Source organism: Callithrix jacchus, chromosome 9 (genome assembly GCF_049354715.1).
Source record: "Callithrix jacchus isolate 240 chromosome 9, calJac240_pri, whole genome shotgun sequence".
NCBI lineage: Eukaryota > Metazoa > Chordata > Mammalia > Primates > Cebidae > Callithrix > Callithrix jacchus.
In genome coordinates, this window is record NC_133510.1 from 98938835 (window position 1) to 98962575 (window position 23741).

Genomic DNA, 23741 nt, shown 5'->3' on the forward strand with positions numbered 1-23741 from the left:
CACTGAAAATCACTGTCTTGTCAGTGTTCAACATTTATGTGAATAATAATATTTAACGTCTACTGAGCCTTTACAAGGCCAAGCCCCAGCCAGGCTGAGATGGTTCCGTTTTTGAAGCTGCATTCCTGCCCAGGAAACAATGGCCCTCAGTGGTTCAGACACTGCTTAAAACCGGCGATAGAGGCAAGTTCGAATGCAGTCCCTCTCCAAAGTCTTACCCACTGCTCCACAATGCCTCAATACCAAACATTTCACACTCAATTCCAAATCCATCTCTTCAGGGCTGCAAAAAAGCCTCACTTCCCAAAGGGCGAGTTCTCCAAACACTGCATTTAGCATTTCGGATCCGGGTGAGTTGAACTCACTAGGATTACGAGAAAAACTAGTGAAATTCAGATACGACCATTAACATCGAAAGTTTTAATCCGTGAAATACTGCTTACGCCCTTAAGTAATTTCAAATGCACATAAGATGGCCATGCGGGTCTCTGCTGGAGATGCAAAAGAAAGGTGAGCAAACTTAATCAATTATGGCTTTCAGATTTTAGTTAATGGAGGAAATAGCAAGTTTCCACTTGTCATAATTACAGGCATCACTATCATTCTATCATTATTCTAGCACTAATGAAAGACCTCAAGAACATATAAAGCAGCAGTAAAGGGTGCTAAGAAATGACAGTGTGGTCACGTCAACTTGCCCCATGTTACATCCAGGGTGTCAGGGTTCAAACCAGGTCTGTCTGGCTCTAGAACAATTGTTCTCTGCTACCTCCAAATCCTGTGTATATGTTTTCACTAAACTATTTTGTTGTTTATAGATCTGAATTGGAAGCTGTTGAGTACCCTGAACTTAGCAACTAACTGATATAAAGGTATCCCTTATAGAAATCTCAAACTAATTCTTCATTCCTTTCAGGAAGAAGAGTCTTAAGAATATGCATTATAAAACATGTTTCAATAAAGTTATTGAAAAAGAAAAAGAAAGGTGGGAAGTTGGCGGGGGGGCATAACACTGTATACTAGACGCAACCTGACATCGTTTGAAAGAAATTCTGTCCCCTACTCCCTTCGGTGAGATTCGCCGTCCCTAATCTAGTCTGGCTACCCCACACTCCCGATTCCTTTAAAAGGGGTTGAAATGGATGTTGCATTAAAGAAAACCCTCCTGCAGAAAGGACCTGAGGCAGAGACTCCCCTGAATTCTGGAACATGTTGGAAGAGTGAGAAAGGAACTCTGGGACTCCGAACTTATTCTCACGGGTGTAAAAGGACAGAGTAAATCCCCATTAGCCAAGCTGGGGAGAAGTCACATCCGCACATTCTAAAGGGCACACAGCCTCTCCCGGACCGTCCCTAGAAGAGGGGCAGCACATTTAGAAACACTGGCGGGCCTCTAGTCCTTGGCTGCCTCGCGGCGACCCTCAGAGCGGGTTTCCCAAGGCTCAAGCTCCTCTGGCAAGGCGCAAATCGACACCACTGCTGGTTGCTAGGAGATACTGCCCCGCCACCTCCTCCAATCAGCACGCATCTCTTTGCGTCCAATCACAAAGGCCAGAAGGGCCGTGGTGGGAGGTGAAAGGTCATACTCTTGTTTGGCGGCCATTTCTCTTGAAGCTCGGCGGTTCGGGACTTCGGGATCGGCTGGAGTCACGAGGGACGAGCGGCGGCCTGGTTGGCAGCGAATAGCCTGCAGCATTCGCCCGTGGTTACGATGGTAAGGAGAAAGAGAACCGGGGGAGAAGCGGGGAGAAAGAGGAGGGAAACCAGTCTCGCGGGGCCTGATGGTTGCTTCGCGCGTTTCTCATTCATCCGCGTGAGGCGCCGCGCACCCGGTCGCCAGCTCCTTTCACGCTGCCCTTGGGGTTTCTGAGGCGCGTGCTCCTCCCGTTGCCTTTCTGTTTCTAGGAGTGCCCGTGCTGTCTCCTCTTTGTTTGAATCCGAGCCTGGGGTATTTTTGGTTGGGGCTTCAGGGTCGGCGTAAAACTGAAAGAGAGTGCACTTCTCACTTCTCTCCAAAATTCACTTTAATTCCTTGAAAGTAATATTACAGCCATGCTCTAGATTAACTCAGTCGGGTGGGGAAGACAGACCTTAGTCAAAAACCAACAAATATGCAATTGCAAATAACAAGTGCTAAGAAGCATGTAGACCGGAGGCTGTGAGGGTGCACGTTAGACATTACAGGCTTAGTCAGAGATGGCCTCCCTAGGAGGTGGAATTTAACCAGAGACCTAAGTGTCCTGAAATACCACCCTTTAAAGAGCAGGAGGAGTGTACCGAGCACAGGGAATAGGAGCGTAAGACCTGCAGCCGGAAAGAAAGCTTGGTCAGTTGGAGAAATTGACAGAAAGGTACAGCCACTTGCAAGAATGGTGGCTTCTAATTCAATTAGAAGCCATTGAATCATTTTAAGCAGACATATGACATAATTTTATGTGCACTTTGAAAAATAACAGTTGCCGTGGTGGATAATAAATTGGAGAATGTAAACTGGAGATCCATTAGGTTATTGGAGTAGCACCATGCCAAGATCACTCCCAATATGCTTATCTTAGTTTAGTAGCCAAGTTTCTTAGTTCTGTTTTTTCTTTGACTGGTGAGTGAGCAGATTAGGGCCCAAAAAAGTCTGAATTCACTGGAGATGCTAATGGTTTGTTGAATAAACAAACATTAAGTGATTGCTGTAAAGTCAGATAGGACCTAGCCCTACCTTCCACAGTTAAAGACTGTCAAGTGTGATCTGCCCTCTGCTTCCTTCTGCAGTCTTATATTAGGGGCTTTGACTGACAATGCTGAATTCTTTGTATATCCCCAAAATCATGTTGTTCTCTTCCCTCCTTTTACTTAAGTTGCTACCCTTGCCTGGAGCAGCATCTGCCCCCCCCCCGGAAATAAACTCTTATCCTTTAAAACTGAGATATTACTTAAGGCAACCTTTCCTTTTCTGTGGATTGCTGTGGTACCCTTGTGCCTAGCATATCTCCTCTTACTACATTGCAGTATGCAATATAATTATTTGTATGTGAGGAGCTCCCCTCCCTATCTCCAGCTTCTTGACAGGGACTGTTACTTGTTTATTTATTTTTAAGAGACAAAGTGTTGCTCTTGCCCAGGCTGGAGTGCAGTGGCTTGATCATAGCTCACTGCAGCCTTGAACTCCTGGGTTCAAGCAGTTCCCCCACCTTATCCTCCCTAGTAGCTGGGACTACAAGTGTGTACCATCACACCTAATTATTTTTGGTAGGAATTGGGGGGGGTCTCCCTATGTTGCCTGGGTTGGTCTTGAACTCCTGGCTTCAGGTGATTTCCGTGCCTTGGCCTTCCAGAGTGCTGGAATTACAGACACGTGCCTGGCCAGCATTTTTTTTTTTTTAGTGGCTTTATCTTTGCTTCTTTCAAGCTCAGAACAGTGAGTGATGTAGGTAGTCAGTGTTATCTTAAGTGAATAGTGAGTATTTTGTTTTGATGGGTTAAAGGTGAAACTGGCTAACTGGATATTTAAATTTCCCTGGTACTCATCTTCAACAAATAAAAGTGAAAATTATGTTTTCTTCATTTGCACACCAGAAAATATTGGTGATTTGGTAGAAGGGATTTGGTGGTGGGAGGAAAAGAATTAATTGGATCCTTTTTTGTTCTTTGTGCAGAGTTTACCCCTTAATCCCAAACCTTTCCTCAATGGACTAACAGGAAAGCCAGTGATGGTGAAACTTAAGTGGGGGATGGAGTACAAGGGCTACCTGGTATCTGTAGATGGCTACATGAACATGCAGGTAAGCTGTAAAGGTTATAACATGGCATTGATTTTGCTTCACCTTATTCCTCAAAGGTTTAGTCTGACTAATAAGAATACATACAATTAAGTTGACAAATATATGGCAAAATTCAAAAATAAAGTCAAGGCCAGAGAGGATACCGTGATGTACTAGGTACAAGACATGGGCTTAAACCGGAATTCAGCCACAGATTTTATTCCTAGGAGTTAAAGTAAGAAGAGCTCAGACGTTCAATTCATAATAATACCATAAGGGAAACACGCTACTTTGCTGGAGAAAACAAAACTTTTACCATCATTTAGCCCTGAAAGAAAGTTTTCAAGTGAAATTTTTGAGTCTTTTAATGAATGCTAAAGGTACAACACCAAGCTATTAAAGAAATTCATTCCTTCAAGGGAAAGACAGATCTGCCAAAGGAATTGAACTGACTGTATGTCAGTTTCTGTAAATGATTTAGCCATGTGTTTTGGTAGGGTTTTTTGTAATTTTCTTTTTATTGTGGTCAAACATACATTAAAATTTTACCATTCTAACCATTTTTAAATGTGTAATTCAGTGGCATTAAGTATCTTCACACTGTTCTGCAACCATCACCACTATCCATTTCCAGAACTTTTTTTATCATCCCAAAGTGAAATTCTTTGCCCATTAAACAATAATTTTCCATTCCTTTCTCTACCTAACTAACCCCTGGTAACCACTATTCTACGTGTCTATGAACTGTGCATAATACCTCATATAAGTGGAATCGTATATTTATCCTTTTGTGTCTGGCTTGTTTTACTTAGCGTAGTGTTTTATTCAAGGTTCATCCATGTTGTAGCATGTGTCAGAATTCCATTCCTTTTTTAATTGAATAATATTTCATTATATGGATATACCACCTTCTGTTCCATTTGCCTCTTGGTGGATGCTGGGTTGCTTCCCTCTTTGGACTGTAGTAAATAATGCTGCTGTGAAGACGATTGTACAAATATCTGTTCAAGTCTTGTTTTCAGCTCTTTGGGGTATATACCCAGAAGTGGAATTACTGGATTACTGGTAATTCTATGTTTAATTTTTTAAGGAGGCCAAGCATGGTGGCTCATGCGTATAATTCCAGCACTTGGGGAGGCTGAGGCGGTGTACTGCTTGAGCCCAGGAGTTTGAAATCAACCTGTGCAACATAGTGAAACTACATCTCTCCAAAAAAATACAAAAATTAGCTAGGCATGGTGGTGTGGTCACCTGTATTCCTAGCTACTCAGGAGGCTGAGGTGGGAGGATCACCTGAGCCTGGGGAGGCTGAAGCTGTAGTGAGCCATGATCACACCACTGCACTCTAGCCTGGATGGCAGAATAAGACCCTGTCTCAAAAAAACTTTTTTTTTCTGTCACACTATTTTCCACAGCAGCTACGTGGCTTTTATATACCTACCAGCAATACACAAGGGTTCCAATTTCTCCGCATCCTCACCAACCCTTGTAATTTTCTATGGGTGTTTATAAAATAGTTAACCTAATGGGTGTGAAGTGTATCTTACTGTGGTTTGGATTTGCATTTTCCTAATGACTAATGAAGAGCACCTTTTCGTGTGTTTATTGGCCATTTGTTTATCTTTGGAGAAATGCCTGTTTATGTCTTTTGCACATTTAAAAAATTAGTTGTTTGGGTTTTTTGTTGTTTTTAATAGTAGTAGTTTCCAGGCAGGTTTTTAAAGGCTATCAAGATGGTTGGTCAATCCAGTCATGAACCCTGGGATTCCATACTTGAAAGAAGAGTACTAAAAGGAGTACTTAAGTAGGCAGAGAGCTGTGATTTTCCTGAAGCATTTACCACCTAAGCATAGGACACTAAGGTCCCCAAAGCGTAATTTGGGTTTGGAAAATTCCCTAAAACAGGAATCATTTACCAAGACCATAGAAAAATCTGGGACGTAAATGAATTGTGATGAAAATATTCGGGAATTAGTGGTGATAGTTGCACAGCTTTTTGAATATACTAAAAACCACTGAACTATACACTTTAAAAGAGTGGATTTTATGCTATGGAAATTAACATCTCAATAATAAAAGAATTACCACTTAATATTTGTTTTAGAATCAATATAGCTTGCTAGTGAGCCTGCAAGAGTTACAAAATGTCTGGGTAGCCAACCACTTTGAGTAGTCAACCATATTGATACCAGCATTTGAATTTGTTCACTTAGCAAATATTTATTGATTCCCATTATGTGACTGGCACTGTGAATATAGCATTGAACAAAGCAAAGTCCCTGCCCTCCAGAGTTTATGTTTTAATAGTGGGAGGTGGTAATATAATGTGATAACAGGTGTGATAGATGCCATCCATGAAGAAAAAGGGGGTAGACAGTATGTGCAATATTATATAGGACAATCTCTCTGAGGCAACAAATTCTGGAAGATACCAGAATTAATGTACAACTCAGTTGAGTGTCTGGGGAAAAGCATCGCAGTTTGAGGGAATGGCAAGTACAAAGGCCCTGTGGTGGAAGCATGCTGGGTATGTTCAAGGCATAGCAGGAAGGCCAGAGCAGATTGAGTTAAGGGAAGAATGATAGAAAGTTAGGCTGGAATGGTGGACATAAGAGCCTGTTGAGTGATGGTGAAGACTGAATTTAATACATGATAGAAAGTATTTGGAGCATTATTGTTTAGAAACCAGTTAAATGTTGTAATTACCTTTTACAGAAAATTAATTGCTCTTAATATTATTTCTTATAGCTGTTACATACAAACTAATTGTCTCAATAACCTCATACATTTCAGACAAAACTGTATCATCTGGATAATTAGATAACTTTTTGTTTTCTGTAAGAGGGAGTAACATCAGTAGTAGTGTTCATTAACATATTTTTCATGCTTTATGTTACATCCTAATTTAATCCTTATTGTTAAGCCCTATTTTTCTTTTCCACATGCTTAGTTGTGAAGGAAACATCCCTCTCCCTTCACTCCTCTTAGTTCCGTCTCTGAGTCCCAGGTGGCATTGATTGTGATTTTTGTTTTTAATTACAAGTAAAGCTTATTACCTATATGTGTAGAAGGAAAACTAAACATTTTGATATAAAATTAGAAATAATAAGAGTTCAACAAAATAACTGTAAATGTGAAACTTAACTATTTAACTTTCTATTAAGAACTTCTTTTTCCCTGTTTATTAGTACAAAATTTTAAAAAAATTATTATTCATTGGCCAGATGTGGTGGCTCATACCTATAATCCCAGTACTTTGGGAGGCCAAGGCGGGAGGATCACTTGAGGGCAGAAGTTCAAGACCAGCTTGGGCAATATAGCAAAATTGTTTTGAAGTAGCCAGGCTTGGTGGCACATGCTTTCTATCATAGCTACTCAGGAGGTTGACGTGGGAGGAGCCTAGGAGTTCGAGGTTTTGGTCAGCTATGATTGTGCTACTGCACTCCAGCCTGGGCAACAGAGTGAGACCCTGTTTCTTAAAAGGCAAGAAAAGAAGAAAATTCTTACTTAATTACCTGCTTTGGATGTTGCCTAATATGAAAGTATTTGGCATGTTAGCCATAGCTTTTGTAACCCATTTGGACACCTCAGTATGATTTATAATGTTGACTCTGAGAAAACAACATTTGGTGCTTTAGAATGAATTTTCAGAAAACTTTTTAATCACAATTTATTCATAAATTAGAGACTGCTTCCACACAGTTTTGATATCTGAAATATTACGTAACCTGGGAGATTCAGAAACTTATGTTGAAACAAGCTTTATTATATATTTGTTCTACATCCATGAATGTTAATTTTACTGAAGGTTTATATGAAACCAAAAGTCCTACAGTAGTAATAGAAAGCTCATCTTCTGTTTATTAATTATAGATAGATTTGAGTTGTTGGTGTAGAAAGGTATCAGTTAATAAGTTCTCTCACAGTATTAGCTGTATTGTAATATTTTCCTCCTGTGTGATTATACTAATATATTTCTTTTTATTGAAAGCTTGCAAATACAGAAGAATACATAGATGGAGCATTGTCTGGACATCTGGGTGAAGTTTTAATAAGGTAAAAAACAGCAGTGGTATATGTAAGGAGTTACTGGTGAGCATTAGGAATACCTGTTTTAAATATATTAGAGCCTCAATTTTGGAGTTACTTATTTTTAAAAAATCACTATTAACTTATAATACTTTACAATTGGACTTCAGAAGTCTTTGAAATTGCTAAACTTGTCAAAGATAAGTTTTAAAATGCTTTAGAACTGGCCAAAAGATTTTTCTAGTGTTGATGTTAAATTTTCTGGCTCTTAGCTATATAACCTTTTTCAGTGGCCTTCATTGGAGGCACTTAGTTTTGAATTTTAGTTGGGTCTGGCTGTTTGTAAGAATTTTTGTACTAGCTTCAAAGCTCCAAATTCTGATAATTATTTCCCTTGGAAAATTATAAAGATATCATTTTATAACAACCATATGGTTGAAAATCAGTGCCATGTGCTTTTCAACTTATCTATGTAAAACGTTTTTTAAAAACAAATATATATTTTTTGAAAGACAGGAATATTATAAATATAGCATTCAGTATTTTCATAATAAAAAATATAGTAATTCAGATCATACATGGATTCTGGTTGAAACAACAAAATGGACTTTTTCTATTTACAGGTGTAATAATGTCCTTTATATCAGAGGTGTGGAAGAAGAGGAAGAAGATGGGGAAATGAGAGAATAGCATATTTTGTGGGGGATTTTTTTTTTTTCCTGACCCCAGCCCCTGGGATTTTTTTTTATATATATATATTTCTAGACAATAAAGATTTGTTTGTTCTTGACTTGTGAACTATTTGTATTCAGATATTTACCAGCAAAGCCCAAATGCTGAACCAATTGGGAAAGATTACTCACAAAACTAATGCTTTAAAAGTCACTGAATTTTATTTAAGTTGCTTTTTTTTATAAGCTTGATACTCTTTTTTTTTTCTATAAAGGATAGTTATTTATATGCTTTAGATATTTTTATGAAGGTGAATTTCAGACCTTTTCTTGTAAAATTATATCTTAGCTGAGACCTTTTAAATGCAACTTTTAAAGTTATTTTTGAGCCACTTTTAACATGTATAAAATTAAACATGTTTTTGGTATTAATGTACTGTCTTATTTTACTTAGTAAAATTACATGTTACTTCTGTGTCAGTATAAGCTAAATGCACATATTGTAGCTAAAATTGAAACATCTAAAAATTAAAATGATTGTGCAGACAAGGCACAACGGAAATTGGGAACCGACATTTAGGCTGAAGGCATATGGTTTGTTTACTAAGGAGAAAAAAGTTCTCTGAACAAAATGTAATGTGAAATAAAAACCAATCTCACAGATGCTCTGATACCATAACCTCGAGGTTAAGTTTTAAGCCCCTCAAAACCCTTCAGATATTTTAGGGTTGTACATTGTGCTATGAACTTCCCTACAGATGGGTTGAGAAAAATATATCATTTAAATAATCATGTTGTAAGAGAATGGCCATTATTATACTTCAGTGGTCATTTACCATACAGTTTTATCAATAAACTATCTTTTATGTGTATCCCCAATTGGGACAACTCAAAGTATAGATAAAAATGTTTAGCTATATAGAATAATACTTATGAATATTTAAAGGCTTCAACAAAAGAAAATAACTCATTTCTAATCCTATAGCCCTTAGAATAAGGGCCTATCTTTCTCAGATTGATTAGGCCTGGTACATGGGGCAGAATATTGCCATTAGTGAAAGCCAAAATTTACAAAATATACCTGAGACGTTCTGGTAATAAAATATGTTACTGCTTTTATTCAAGTAAAAAAATATTCCTCCTCTTGTGATTTTGTTTTTGTCTCATTGACTAAAGGTAGCTGCTGTTTGTTACCAGATGGAGGTTTTGAATGATACACAAGTCGTCTTCCCAACTGAAAAGAAAAACAAAATACTTAATATTTTTGAGCATAGTCATTTTCCTTTGAAGTTTGTGAAATACCAATATTAACTTGATTTTTACAAGGAATAATATCGTTTGTGAAATACCAATATTAACTTGATTTTTACAAGGAATAATAATACAAGGAATTAACTAATCACAATTAAAAGGGACTCATAACTGGGGCTGGGCACTGTGGCTCAAGCCTGTAATCCCAGCACTTTGGGAGGCCGAGGCAGGTGGATCACAAGGTCAAGAGATCAAGACCATCCTGGTCAACATGGTGAAACCCCGTCTCTACTAAAAAAAAAATACAAAAAATTAGCTGGGCATGGTGGCGCGTGCCTGTAATCCCAGCTACTCAGGATGCTGAGGCAGGAGAATTGCCTGAACCCAGGAGGCGGAGGTTGTAGTGAGCCGAGATCATGCCATTGCACTCCAGCCTGGGTTACAAGAGCGAAACTCTGTCTCAAAAAAAAAAAAGGGGGGGCATGGAGGGCTCCTAACCTAACAGATGTCTAACATGCTAGGCAAAGTTGAATAGCAAATTGGACACTGATAAGTATGCCAAAGGAACAGCAGTTAGATTTTATTGGGAAGTGGGAAAACTTAGGTGAAGTCATCAAATAGTATATGGTTCAAATGTGGTCAACTTAGAAAAGCGCCATGTTGAAGGCCACCATTTTATATCTCAGTAAGTGCCATAGCCAGTTTTTCCTCCATGGTTGGAAAAGATAGCTTTCTCCTGTTGAGCACCTGACTAGCATTTAGAAATCTTGTTAAATAAAAAGTTCAGAAAACTATGTACCATCTTCTTGAACACTGGTTGGCTTCTGGAGGTGTTACCAACAGAAGAGGCTTTGGGAAATCCCTAGTTCATACCTATTCATTCTCTCTGGGGCATATACTCAAGTATATTACTTATTTTTCTTTTACTTTTGGGATTCTCTTCCCCACTTTTTGTTTCTGTTTTGCTTCTATAGCTGAATTTGTATAAATTAAATGTGTAAGTGGGGAAACTATCATAATTCTATGAGATTTGATGGGACATTGCCACTGTGTTCAAAAGGCACTATTGACATTTTAAGACAATTCTCATGTGAGATTGTCCCCTGCATTGCAGGCCAAAGGAAGCTAAATAACAATGGCAGTCTTCTCCATCACTGTAACAACAAAAATGTCCTTGGAGGACTAGAATCTCTGAATTCCTTTTGCATATCAGAATTTTTAACTCAGAGAGCTTTGGTAACATTTGTTATTAATATTGTTTGAGAAAATTACCAGTGATGAAGTGTCCTAACTGGGTCAGCTTCTATCAGAGGTCTTTGTGTGTTGCTGATTTGTCAGATAACCATGTTTTCCCCAGTTTTTTCCATTTTTAGTTTTTACGCATATTTTTAGTCTGTTAATTCACTATACATCAAGTATCCATGATGTGCCAGGTATTACGGATACAAGCGTCATAAAACTCATGGTCTAAAAGGAAAGCTGAATATATTTAAAAAATAATTTCAATTTGGTGGGTTTACTATATAGTGCATGTGGAAGGGTGATGAATGGTTAATTCTTGGAAGGAGAGGACAGGTGAGGGAAGTCTTCATGGAAAGAATTGAACTAGATAAATACACTTTTTAAGATGAAGTATTTATTTCAATAAAATATTCTGAAGTAATCACTTCTTTGGCATGGCACCTATTCACCATTTCCATACTTCAGAAATTTTTTTAAGTTCTTACCTCAAGAAGTTGGTTGTAAGGCACGCAGTAAGCATTCATTATGTGTTTGCTATTACTATGGTAAGGGTCAGTGTCCACAATAGCTTTGTCTTTCTGGAATATATTTCAGACCCTATCCCAGAGGAGGGAAAGAGTGGCATATAGAAACAAAAGGCACTCCTTACTCCTGTGTAGAAGTGATGGACCACATTTACGTGACTACCTAATCCTAAACTTCTGATTGGACAGGTAGTCTTGCAAAATAAAGAACTTTGGCTTCTGGTCCTGATTCTGCTGTTAAGTCAAAAGTGACTCTGGGTAAATGATTTTAACTCCAACGGTCAATCTCATCATCTTTACAATGTGGGGATTATTTACAGTCCCACAGTTACATGCGATTCTCTGGGTTCACTACCTCCAAAACATTGCTGAGTGAAAGAAGCCAAGTTCCTAGCTATCATTAGTAAGAAAAAGAATATGTACATAAATACATACTTGTGTATGTATATTTCCAGAGGGATGCAAATGAACCTGTTAACAGTGGTTGCCTCCAGAAAGGAGAACTGAGGAAGAGTGACTTCACTGAATGCTCTTGTATCTTTTGAACTTTGAACCATATGCTGTTATAATCTATTCCAAAAAAGAAAACTAAAAAAAAAAAAAAATTATCTGATTTTAATGAACCTAGGCTATGAAAAAAAGGAAAGAAGCTTTTACTAAAAAGTAGGTCTGAGAACTGTAGAGCCACTAATTTGAATTATTCTAAAAGTAACAAGGAAGCAGAGAGAGACTAATTGAAGCTATGAGCAAGAAAGATTATCTTTCTGAAGTTCAACCTGAATAAGTTAGATGAATACGGTATTTTTGTACCAAGAGGTACTCACATATTGATGTGGCTGGATCTATTAATAGCAAAACAAACCTTTTTCCTTGGTTGTGCTACTGCTTTTTCCAGAGCAGCTTTTAGCCTTTCCTCTTGGTGTCTTTGTTTTTCTCTCATTTTCTCATCACGAAACCTGTCACAGAAGGGTGAAACATTCTCGTAAGTCTAAATCACATTAAGTAGAAAGAGGACATCACTATTTGATAATGAGCTATGTAAACAGAAGACCTCCTTTAAAGTTAAATGAAAAGGACACTTCATCTTGACTCATAACAATGGCTTTTGAATATTCAGGTAAATCTCGACAACAAATACTATTTTGAAACGGGAAGAGATTTCATCATTTTGGAAGACATAAAATATACCCAGATCTTGGTCTAACTTTTTTTTTCTTTCCGAGACTATCTCACTCTGTGCTGGAGTGCAGTGGCACAATCTCAGCTCACTGTAACCTCTACCTCCCGGGTTCAAGCAATTATCCTGTGTCAGCCTCCCAAGTAGCTGGGATTACAGGTGCATGCCACCACACCTGACTAATTTTTGTATTTTTAGTAGAGATGCGGTGTCACCCTCTTGGCCAGGCTGGTGTTGAACTCCTGACCTTGTGATTTGCCTTCCTTGGCCTCCCAAACATTTCAGCACTTTATAGCTTGTATAATAGCTACTTGAATTAACTTTCAGCTACTTTTCCCTCTTTTTAAACCTTTCAATTGAAGTGTCACACACAGAAAAGTACACAAGTACATAGCTCAGTGAACTACCACAAAAGTATACCTTCTAGTTAATCTTTTTGAATAATATCCTCAAATTATGAACAAGAAATGCTATTTGTCATACTCTCTTTAGGGTTGTTTTGAGGGAAAAATTAAATGAGATAATCTGTGCAACTTATCAAGTACAAGGTGGTAAGCAATAGGCACTAAATACGTGATAGCTATTTTATGGACCTATTTAATGATATTCTAAGTGTAAGGTTATATACTAGGGAATGGAAATAACATGTACTGAGCATTTTTATTGCAAAATGAGGTGCCATGTTAGGTGCTCCAAACCATGGGGAAAATCAGCTAACACTATTTTTAAGAAGAATAAGTAATTGGAATTTATGTATCACTGCTAAAAATGAGTTATAATTGCACTTCAATGCAGATACCTTTACTGCTGTAAAACAGATGCAAGTGCTATTAGTGTGGTCATAGGAGGTCATCTTAGGGAAGGAGTAACCTTTCACTTGTAATTTTTTTTAAAGCTTGCTTGATGATCAGTAAGATCCCATCAGGATCACCATCATATAGTCTGGACATCGTTATTACTGTGGGTAACCATATCCCCTATGTATCCACAAAGTAGTAGGCAATAACAACATATCTAATACTAGTGGCTAATATTTGAGTGCTTACTACGTGCTAAGCATGCTCTCGTAATTTACTTGGATCATCTAATTTAATCCTCACAACCTTGTAAGTACCATGATTACTCCCATTTTACAGATAAAGAAACAGACTAGAGTGCTTATGTTGCCTAAGATCACAAAGTCATAAATAGTTCAATTGAACTCACTCAGCATGGTCTAATGCCCAAGCTAGTAGCCAGAGTGCTAGTCTGCCTCTCAACATGTTTTTCGCTATTACAGGAACATTTTCCCACTTGTAAACATTGCCTACATGCCACATTAAACCAGGGGTCACATTATATTTACAATCATCATTGTCTCAAACCAGGACAGTAGGCCCTCCATACTCAGTTCCACATCTGGCCATTCAACCAATTGCAGATTGAAAATATTTAGAGAAAAGCCCCAACAATAAAAATAATACCAATTTTGAGAAATACAGTATGACAACTCTAGTGTTTACATTGTATTAGGGGTAAGTAATCTAGAAATGATTTGAAGTATATAGGAGGATGTACATGGGTTATATGCAAATATGCCACCTTATATGAGACCTAAGCATCTGCAGATTTTGGTATCCTTGGGAAGTCCTGGAGCCAGTCCCCTACAGATACCAAGGGACAACTGTTAGGTACCTAAACGTTCTTATTTAACTTGTATGGAAATTTGTAAATGAGTGCATTCTGAAAGACCCAAGTCAGGCCATACCACACTCAATGCATGGATCTCCTTTGAAGGACACCAAGCTATGCAATGAGGTGGGGGATGGTGTGGGACTCCAGGGATGATAATCCTCATGACGTTGTCTTGAGGAATAAATGAGTGAATGTGTGAATGCTGTGTACATGTTGGCAGTTATACACTGCAGAAAAGCCTCACTGTGTAGCTCTGACTTTCAAACAATTCCTTCATCAGGAATTAGGAGCCCTTCATGGGAAAACTACAGGTAGGTTGAGTCAGCTTGTGGTTTTCCCATGAAGGGCTCCTAATTCTATGCCTTTGGTCCTTTACCGCCAGTGCAATACTCCTTCCCCATTATAGCTATTCAAAAATTTTCATATAACTAGTTATTTATGAATTTCATATAATTACAAAAGATTTGCTTTTCCAGGCTAGTTTGTCCATCCCAAACTAGGTCAGTTGCCCCTGGTGAACTCTGTTCACCCAGTTCCTTCCTTTGCAGTGCTCATTGCCATTGGTAATGACACATTTGTTTCCTAAAAATATTTGATGAATGTGTCTCCCACACTAAATAAGAGCTCTCTGAGGAGGGCAGGGCTGGATATCGTTCGTCTTTACTGTGTCCCTATAATAATAGCATTACTCAAGAGACTTGCTAATGTGTTTGTGTAATCTGAGCAAAACCAGCTACTCATTAAGCCATTCGCTATCCTTATTGACTGTACTTTTGCCGCCGTTCTTTCTGTTTCATCCTCTCAATTGCCTCCACATTTTCTTTGGGAATAGATTCCATGAGGTCACACAGTTCCACCAGGCGAGACTCTATTTTTACTAGCTTTTGAACTGGGTTGAGGGCGTCATCCTCAGCATCACCAATGCAGACTTTGTATACTTGACTAATCTTTTTGCTAAGTGAGTCTATCAGTATTTCCTGAGATTGAGAAGAGCAGAAAACGTTAACATCACATTGCTCATTCAGTATAAAATACCATTTTACTATATTACAGTAAAACCCCATGTAAATGCTACTATTTAGATTTTTTAAAAATTATTTTTTATTATTTTGAGTGTTGCCCTATCACCCAGGCTGGAATGCAGTGGTGCAACCTCATCTCACTGCAACCTCCGCCTCCAAAGTTTAAGCAATTCTTGTGCCTCAGCCTCCCGAGGAGCTGGGATTACAAACATGTACCACCACACCTAGCTAAGTTTTGTATTTTTAGTAGAAACCGCTTTCACCATGTTGGCCAGGCTGGTCTCGAACTACTGACCCCAGGTGATTCGCCTGCCTCAGCCTCCCAAAGTGCTGGAATTACAGGCATGAGCCACTGCGCACAGCCTAAATGTTTACTTTTTTAAAGGAGAAGTTTTAATAAAACAGACCATTGAGAAAATGTAGGTGCGATATTTAACCTATATCAAAATTTATAGTCAGAGCATTACAATAGTAATACCTTGGATTATTTTCTTAAAATATATTGAAGTCTAGATATAAAAAGTATTTATAATGGGCAGAATATTTTTTGCTTCAATGTTTTTCTGTAACTGACTCCCTAAAGAATTGAAGTAGAGGCAACAAACATTTTAAATCATTTTTTTTGCCACTTGGATGCATTTCCTTTAGGTACAATATGTAACCCAGCCTTCCCTTTTTTGCATGTATTACTCTCTTATAATTGTGAACTGTTATCATCCTATATGAGAGTTATTTGCCTTATCCTTATAGACTACGCACCAGGAGGGCAGGAGCTACATCTTATGCTTAAACTTACAACTAAAACAGTGCTTTGCACATAACTGCACTGAATAAATGTTTGCTGAATAAATCACTGAATGCATTCTCTCAGGAAAAAGAGTTACAGGCAAATAGGTTTCCAGGCTGGCCTACCAAAGCCTTTTTAGGAGTATCATTTTCATTCTTTGTGTTGAGAAGCCATTGGAGTATTCTAGTCTAAACAAAAGCTTAGGCCAAACCTTGCTGATTTCTGAACCTCGGCACTGCACCGTTTTAACTATTGGTGGAGATTCCTGAGGTGCTAGGTAACTTGTCTTGGGACCATAAGAAAATTGTCATCCTCTTTCTCCACTGTGAACCTGGTGTTTGCAATTAAGAAGAGCTCAACAAACTGCTGGGCAACATGAATTGCTCTCCAGGTAGCATCTGTTCCATTTCCCGCTTCTGCTCAAGAAGATGAGAATCACCATAAAGCCAGCGACAAATAACTCTCAAGACAGATGTGGCTCCTGAAGCCATGGGAAGCCCCTCCTGGAATCACAAAAGCTTTACAGAGCCACCAACACAATAACAAGCCAAGATCTGATACCAAGAGTGTACTTCCAACAGCTTTTCTCTTCCACCTCCCAGGTTAAAAGCTTTTTGATGGTCCTTTTTAGCATAAAGCTCCCTTTTTTCCTCTGTAAGATAACAACTTACTATATTTCCTATTTACATTGACATGATCCTTTTAGAAAACTTGGAGAAATAGATAACAATATAAAAGAAAAGGTAAAAGTCCTATTGGCCATAAAGCTCCCTTTTCCCCTCTCTCTAAAATAACACTTACTGTATTTTCTATTTATGTAACATGTTCTTTTTCTAAACCCTTGGAGACAAAAGTAACCCATCGGGTTGAAATATAGTAAATTGCATATGAAAACAACATTGCTGCAACGTGAGTCACTAAATGAAGCAGAGAAAAATACTTTAAAAATATATTCACCACTGGTTTTGAGGAAAAATAACTTTAAGATGAGAATGGTTGCTAGTTGATGGGAGTTTTTGAAGGAGACCTCCTGAACACTTAGATGGCTTTAGAGATGGATGAGCAGGGCAGTGGCTGCTTACGATGTCTTTTCTATGCCTCTGCGCCCCCCCCCCCCCCCGCTTTTTTTCTTAAGTTCCCTCTTCAGAGGAAAGAAAATGGTGATAACTTTCTCACGATAACAAGGTAAGAACAAGAGATAGGAGATAGGAGAGGGGAATGAGATTAATGAAGGTAATTCACGTATGAAAAAGAGACTGAGAGCCTGGCCTGACAAAGCAAAAAGGCAAAGAAAAGGGAGCACAAGGCATAGGCCTACTGACACCAGGGAAGGGATGTTTCAACCCCATCCCTGGAACTGCCCCAGATGACAGGCCCAACCCGCAGTACTTCAGAGGAGGAGCTGCCTAGGGAGTCTGCCCAGGTGAATGGACAGGAATTCTGGAAGACTGGTGTCAGAGAACTTCAGGTGCCTTTCAACAGTGAGTGGGAAGTGATATGACCAGAGCAGTGTTTTAGGAGGAATCATTATATGAAAACTGGAGAGGGGAAGGGGGGCAGATATCTAGATGTCATTGAGTCCTTTCAAACTCAAGGTTTCTGTCCTAATCCATGTCACATTCTGCTGTGTGCTGACTACACAGTTCTCTCCATTGCAAGTGATCAGCTCCTTGTGCAAAAAAAATAAATAAAACCAGAGGTAAACATATTCCTCAGATTGAACAATGGAGCAGTTTGTGTTCCATTTCATGTTCAATGAAGAACTAACAACTGCGACACTAAACAACTTGGATGAATCTCACAAACATAATGTTGAGAGAAAGAAGCCAGACATGTTACATGATTCCATTCCAATAAAGTTCGAAAACAGAAAAGCTGATTGATGGCATGAGACATCAGGACAGTGGGAAAGAGGGCTGGTAAAGACTGGAAGCAAGTATGAGTGAGGTTTATAGGGGCTGATAATGGTCTATTCCCTGATCTGAGGGGTGGCACACAGATGTGTTTGAGGAAATTCCTTAAGAGATGCACTTGTGATTTGTGCACTTTTCAACATTACCTTATACTAGAACTTAAAATTTTATTTTAAAAGTAAAATATTGGATCAAGGACAAAATTTTTAGGGGATTAAGTATCACTAAGAGTGTGGAAGTTTTGAAAGAATAAAATTCATTTCATACTCATAGCTCCAGAGTAACAGTTTATGAATATCACAATCACATAGATCAATTATACCTCAATAAACCTGGAAAAGAAACTTTTAAAAAATGAGATACAGTTAAATTTACTCATAAAGGATTCTGTTTTGTATATTCTGAGATTTGAAAACAGAGAGGTAGAGAAGCAAAAAATCCTACGAATACGCTTCCCTCCCAATTTTACTGCTTCGCCTCCCCTTCCCAACCTTCTACATTTCACATCTCTAGAAGACACTATGGATTGTTAGTCCCATTTCCCCAGACTGTGCAATAATACATGAATGCCAAATTTACACTTGCGATAAAAATTTCATGGATAGCCCTTTACAAAGTAATTTTACATCAATTCTTTCTTTCTTTAGGTATCTGGTTGCCTTAGTTAAAAAGAGTATCAAAAATGCCACTTTTAATTTTAATCGTTGCCCCAAACTTGGATGGAAGGGGCTTGGTTGGGGTGGGGCAGGGAGGAGGGGAGATATCACAGATATTTATCAGGCATTTTGCATGTCGGTTGGCCTCAGCATTATTTTAAACGGTTGAAGTGTGGAAACCACTCAAGTGTCCATCAACAGATGAACAGATAAACAGTATATGGTATAAACATACAATGGAATATTATTTAGCCATAAAAATAATGCAATCCTGATACAGGCTGCAACATGGATGAATTTTGAAAACATTATGCTAAATGAAATAAGCCAGACAAAAGGACAAATATTGTATGATTCTTCTTTTGTGAAGTACTTAGAATAGTCCAATTCAGAGAGACAGAAATTAGAACAGTGGTTGCCAAGGGCTGGGGGAGGGAGGGAGGAGGGAAGAGATTTTTTAGTGGGTACAGAATTTCAGCTTTGCAAGATGGGTTCTGGAGACTGCAAAACAACGTGAATGTACTTAACACTACTGACCCAAACGTTTAAAAATGGTTAAGATGTTAGATTTTTATGTTGAAAAGATAATGAAAAAGTTCTGGAAATAGTGGTGATGGTTCACAACATTGAGAATGTACTTAATGCCATTGAATCACATGCTTAAAATAGCTAAGTGGTAAATTTGGTCATGTATATTGTACCACAGTTTTAAAAATATGGTTAGAATAAAACAGCACTGACTTGAAAGGTGGCTATCAGCACACTTCTCGCTCCAGCAATGCACAACCCCATCCCCTACTAACTCAGGGCACTGTAACCCCCTAGGAAATGTGTGTGTGTGGAGGAGTCACAAACAGCTTGTGCTTTTTGTAACCCTGCTCACCTGTGGGTTGGGGAGGATAGCCTTCTTGGATGCAGTTTCCCCAGTTCTACCTCTGTTTGAAAATCAAGTTCATATCTATAAATGTGATGTGGCAGGCCAGGTCTCACTAACGCAGACCTCTAGCACAGCTGTTTCAGTACTCACTGAGTGGTTAAGTTAAATATTAAAAGCCAGTGCCCTTACACAAAGGCTAGAATGTAACAAAAGCACACCAAGAGTTTTGCCTAGGCCTTTCCTGGGCCTTAAAACGTGACAAAATAATAGAGGAATTCTTAACATGACCCATTTAGGATTAAACAAGTTTTATTGGGGGTGAAAAAACTCCCCAGGCCTCCACAAACAGGTTTACTGGGGGTTCTGAAGGAACTACCTAAACCTCCCTGATTTATCAGGAGACAAGATAAAGGTCATCACCCCAGCAGCTGGACCCGTTTAAATTAAGTAAATTTACTGAGGCTCCAGAGGAATGTCTTCAGGACTCAGACCTTAGTTATAGATGAGAAGTTAATCACTTACGTCTTTGGATGAATACACACTTATACATAGACATATAGCTTAGAAGGTATACAAGCTCTGGAAAACTTTGTAAATTTTGAATTGGTCTGGCAATAATTTCCAGGCCTTCTCCCTGTAACCAGTTACAGAAATAAAAACTGTCTTTCTCCCCAGTTCATCTGCATCTTGTTATTGGGCCACGAGAAATGGCCGCCTGACCCTCAGTTTGGTCCTGGAACAATGTTAGCCTCATATATTAACTTGGACTTTGTATTTCATTTGAGGTTTACAAGATAAACAATGTTAGATGGAGCCGGTTGTGGGTCTAAAACCTAACCTAATCATTCATTCAACAAACATTTATTGAGCACCAACTTTAAGGGGACCCTCAACTGAACTAAGGAGAATAAGACAATCCTTGCCTTCGAGGGGTTATTATCTAGCTGAGAGATGAACTTCTCAATAAGTAAATGTACTAGCACACATCACAGCTGTTTGAGTCTATGCAGGCCTGAAGAGGCAGAAATGTATCACAGGCTCAGTGGTGGGCAAGTTTTCTAGTCAGTGTTGAGTCACTTTTAATTGTGTTGATTCACTGCTTCCTCTGTTAGTTCCTCGCTCCGTGAATTACCGCCAAAATGACAGATAACATGCACTGAACTACATATGTCTAGGCTCTGACTAAAAAATGTATTTAGGGGGAAACTGTGGTCAATATCGTGGATTGCAGTAGAGCAACATTTTAAGAGAACCCTAATGCCAATTTGAATGTTTTCTGCCTATATAAATTGGCTATTACATACTGGCAAGATAAACTCCAAGCTGGCTTTCCACTTCCGTCATCAACCTAGGACTTGTGATTTGCTTTAACTCCCCTACCTATACTTAGGACACAGGGAATAAAAATTGTTATCATGAGCCAAAATGAAATCACCATAGGCAAAGAGTGATTTACCTGAGCATCTGAATTAAATTCTCCAAAGCTGAAGAGTCTGGACCTTAATTCCAATTCTGCTGCTTTCTCCTCTTCTCTCACACAGTTAGCTTTAAGTATTTTCCCTTGCTCCAAAAGAAACTCTATGTTGCTATTTCTATTGCAAAAGAAGAAAGAGACCTTCATCTGAAATTTGGGGTTAGTCAAATAGCCATCAGTCAGGGGCTTCAACACTTTCTAGATCATGTGTCAAAATCCATCTAGTGAGCCAAATACAAGTCTGTATTTGAAAACATTGCCAAAGTACATGCAATTTTTCAAGTTAAAATGAGAAAAATCCAGCACAAAAGCTGCTTTTTCACTTCCATCGGAAGGCATTTTCTCTTCTACTTTTGTGGTTCCCTTTGAGTTCCCCCAAATAGCAGCAGAGCTGAGGCATCAGGAACCCTGCCTTCTCAAACATGGCTGATAATCAGAATATCTGGGGAGCCAAGAGGGAAAATACAGACTCCTGACTCCCTCACCTAGAGATTCTGGTAAGATCTTCTGGAGGTAGATTCTATAGATCCCCCTTTCCTGCCCACCTGCACCCACCTTGGCCCAGAAAATCTTATTGTGGGGATGGGTGGAGGGATACCATACGCTGCGAGGATTGAAAGGATACAAGGATGAAAAAGTCTCAGAAATGGTAATGGGTAGCTGTGAGATAATGATTTTTAGGCCCCTACCTTCTGTTTGTTTTGAAGTTAAATGTAGTTAGACCTGTTGTTTAAAAAGATTGCCATCTTTTGGCCCAGAAAACTGTTCTGAAAAGGGTTCTACCCGTTTTTGTAATGAGTAGATATAAAGATCTATTCTCCGTAATTCAACTCTTTTTCAAGTTTGTAATATTGTATGTTGTTTGATGAGGAAGGAAATTTGTGAGGCATCAAATCCAGCTGCTTTCCCCTGACAGAAATCTCTTCTATAATCACCCTAAGATATTGATAGGAACTTTGTAAAACGATATAATATTTAATCTCAAAAATTATTTTTCTGAGAGTCACAGCCAACAAAAATACATTTATTGGGCTGGGTGCGGTGGCTCATGCCTGTAATCCCAGCACTCTGGGAGGCCGAGGTAGATGGATCACAAGGTCAGGAGTTCAAGACCAGCCTGGCCAACATGGGGAAACCCCATCTCTGCTAAAGATACAAAAAATTAACCAGGTGTGGTGGTGCACACCTGTAATCCCAGCTACTCAGGAGGCTAAGGCAGGAGAATAGCTTGAACCCAGGAGGCAGAAGTTGCAGTAAGCTGAGATCACGCCATTGCACTCCAGCCTGGGCAACTCCCTCTCAAAAAAAAAAGAAAGAAAGAAAGAAAGGAAAATTCATGCATTCATTAGCATTATCATCCACAGCATGATTTAGTAAAGGAAATGACAGCTAGCCAAGTGGTAGGGTAAAAACTATACTGGAGAAAAGTTAAGGCAAGAGGTACCATTTTAATTCTTTTTAGTCTTTTTTCAAAGTGTCTTTTATTATTACTAGCTAGGAAAATATGTTGACAATTGAAAGGAAGTAGGGACAAAATTAAAGCCAGTCTGTTCTGTGTAAATATGACATCTACCTTTTACAGTCCACAATGTAAACTGTTAATAAAGCCCCAGCCTACACTCACAGAGACCACAAGGAAGAGCTACACGTGAATGAGTTGGACCCAGGCTCTGGTTAGAAATTACTTAATGGAATAAATCTACTTGTTTATAATGACTTACATTTTATCCTGTATAATTTTTTCTTTTTTGTTTACCTCTTCAAGATTCTCATCTACATCTTGGGAATATTGAAACAAAGTAAGATTCTGCTCTTCCAGCTCTCTGAGGACTTGAAGTAACTCCTCTGGTTCTTTGAAATAAAGCACTGGCTCCTAATTAAACAATAATGAAGAATATAATCCACTTAAAACTATGCTACCTATGCACAAGTGACTTATCTAGAAAATACAGTGGGGTAAAGGAAGACGGTTGATGGAAACAGATGCTTGATACTGTAAAGAAAAATTAGCACTGAGACAAAGCATCTCTTAGCAAGGCAGTCTTTACTTCTTGCAGAAAGTTTACTCTCTTGTGGCAAGACTGCTGGTGAGAGTACCCTATCTGCAGGAAGTAAAGATTGCCTTGTAAGAGATCCTTTGTCTCAGTATGACTTTCTGCAGCATCAAGCATCTGTTTCCAACAATGGTTCTGAGGAAGAGGGGGACACAGGTAGGGAATTATATGGGAAACTCGCCTGTTTCCAAGTGAGAGCTGGCTCTCAGGATGAGCACATTTGAAGTGTTGTGGGGAGATGAGGGTATTAGAGAAGGGAAGGGAAGAAAAAAGGAAGAGGGTGAGGAAAAGAAAAAAGGAATAGAGCAGAAGAGGAGACAAGTGCCGGATAAAGGGAAAGGGAGAAGGAATAGAAGAAAGAGAACAGGAGGCTGAGTGAAAATCATTTGAATTTGTATTTCCTAAACTTTTAAGATAAAGAATGCATTACCTTAAACATTTTTTTAAAAATGACTTGGGCATTTACACACCCATGTTCTTCATTATTCACAATAGCCAAGACATGGAAGCAACCTGAATGTCCATCAGTGGGTGAATGGCAAAAGTCAGTGGAATATATATGTACAATGGAATATTATTTAGGCTTAAAAAGGAAAGGGATCCTGTCATATGAACACGGATGAACCTTGGGTACAGTA

General features: G+C 38.7%; 2 protein-coding genes across 7 annotated transcripts in view; one reads left to right on the plus strand and one right to left on the minus strand.

Annotated features, from left to right (window-relative positions):
• The first annotated feature begins 1582 nt into the window (after positions 1 to 1582).
• On the plus strand, positions 1583 to 8571 carry SNRPF (small nuclear ribonucleoprotein polypeptide F). Its single transcript, XM_009004397.5, has 4 exons — positions 1583 to 1714; positions 3648 to 3773; positions 7744 to 7808; positions 8405 to 8571. Exons 1-4 carry the CDS (start codon positions 1712 to 1714, stop codon positions 8469 to 8471), a joined length of 261 nt encoding a protein of 86 aa, XP_009002645.1. The 5' UTR covers positions 1583 to 1711; the 3' UTR covers positions 8472 to 8571.
• CCDC38 (coiled-coil domain containing 38) overlaps positions 8484 to 23741 on the minus strand; it is a 59950-nt gene continuing 44692 nt past the window's right edge. For 5 of the 6 annotated variants that reach the window (XM_078338090.1, XM_017976302.4, XM_035257346.3 and 2 more), the window contains 5 exons: positions 22771 to 22922; positions 21032 to 21167; positions 15092 to 15297; positions 12332 to 12425; positions 8484 to 9686 (listed from right to left, as the gene is read on the minus strand). In XM_078338090.1, the coding sequence (XP_078194216.1) occupies positions 9573 to 9686; positions 12332 to 12425; positions 15092 to 15297; positions 21032 to 21167; positions 22771 to 22922 (702 nt within the window). In that variant the 3' untranslated portion in view covers positions 8484 to 9572. The remainder of the gene's footprint in view (positions 9687 to 12331; positions 12426 to 15091; positions 15298 to 21031; positions 21168 to 22770; positions 22923 to 23741) is intronic. The other variant, XR_004728974.3, reaches the window with a different exon arrangement.

Excerpts from the sequence above, each read along its gene's own strand:
- SNRPF (XM_009004397.5), top strand. Across the intron at positions 3,774-7,743 it reads ATGGCTACATGAACATGCAG|CTTGCAAATACAGAAGAATA; the intron begins GTAAGCTGTAAA and ends TTTTATTGAAAG. Across the intron at positions 7,809-8,404 it reads CTGGGTGAAGTTTTAATAAG|GTGTAATAATGTCCTTTATA; the intron begins GTAAAAAACAGC and ends TTCTATTTACAG.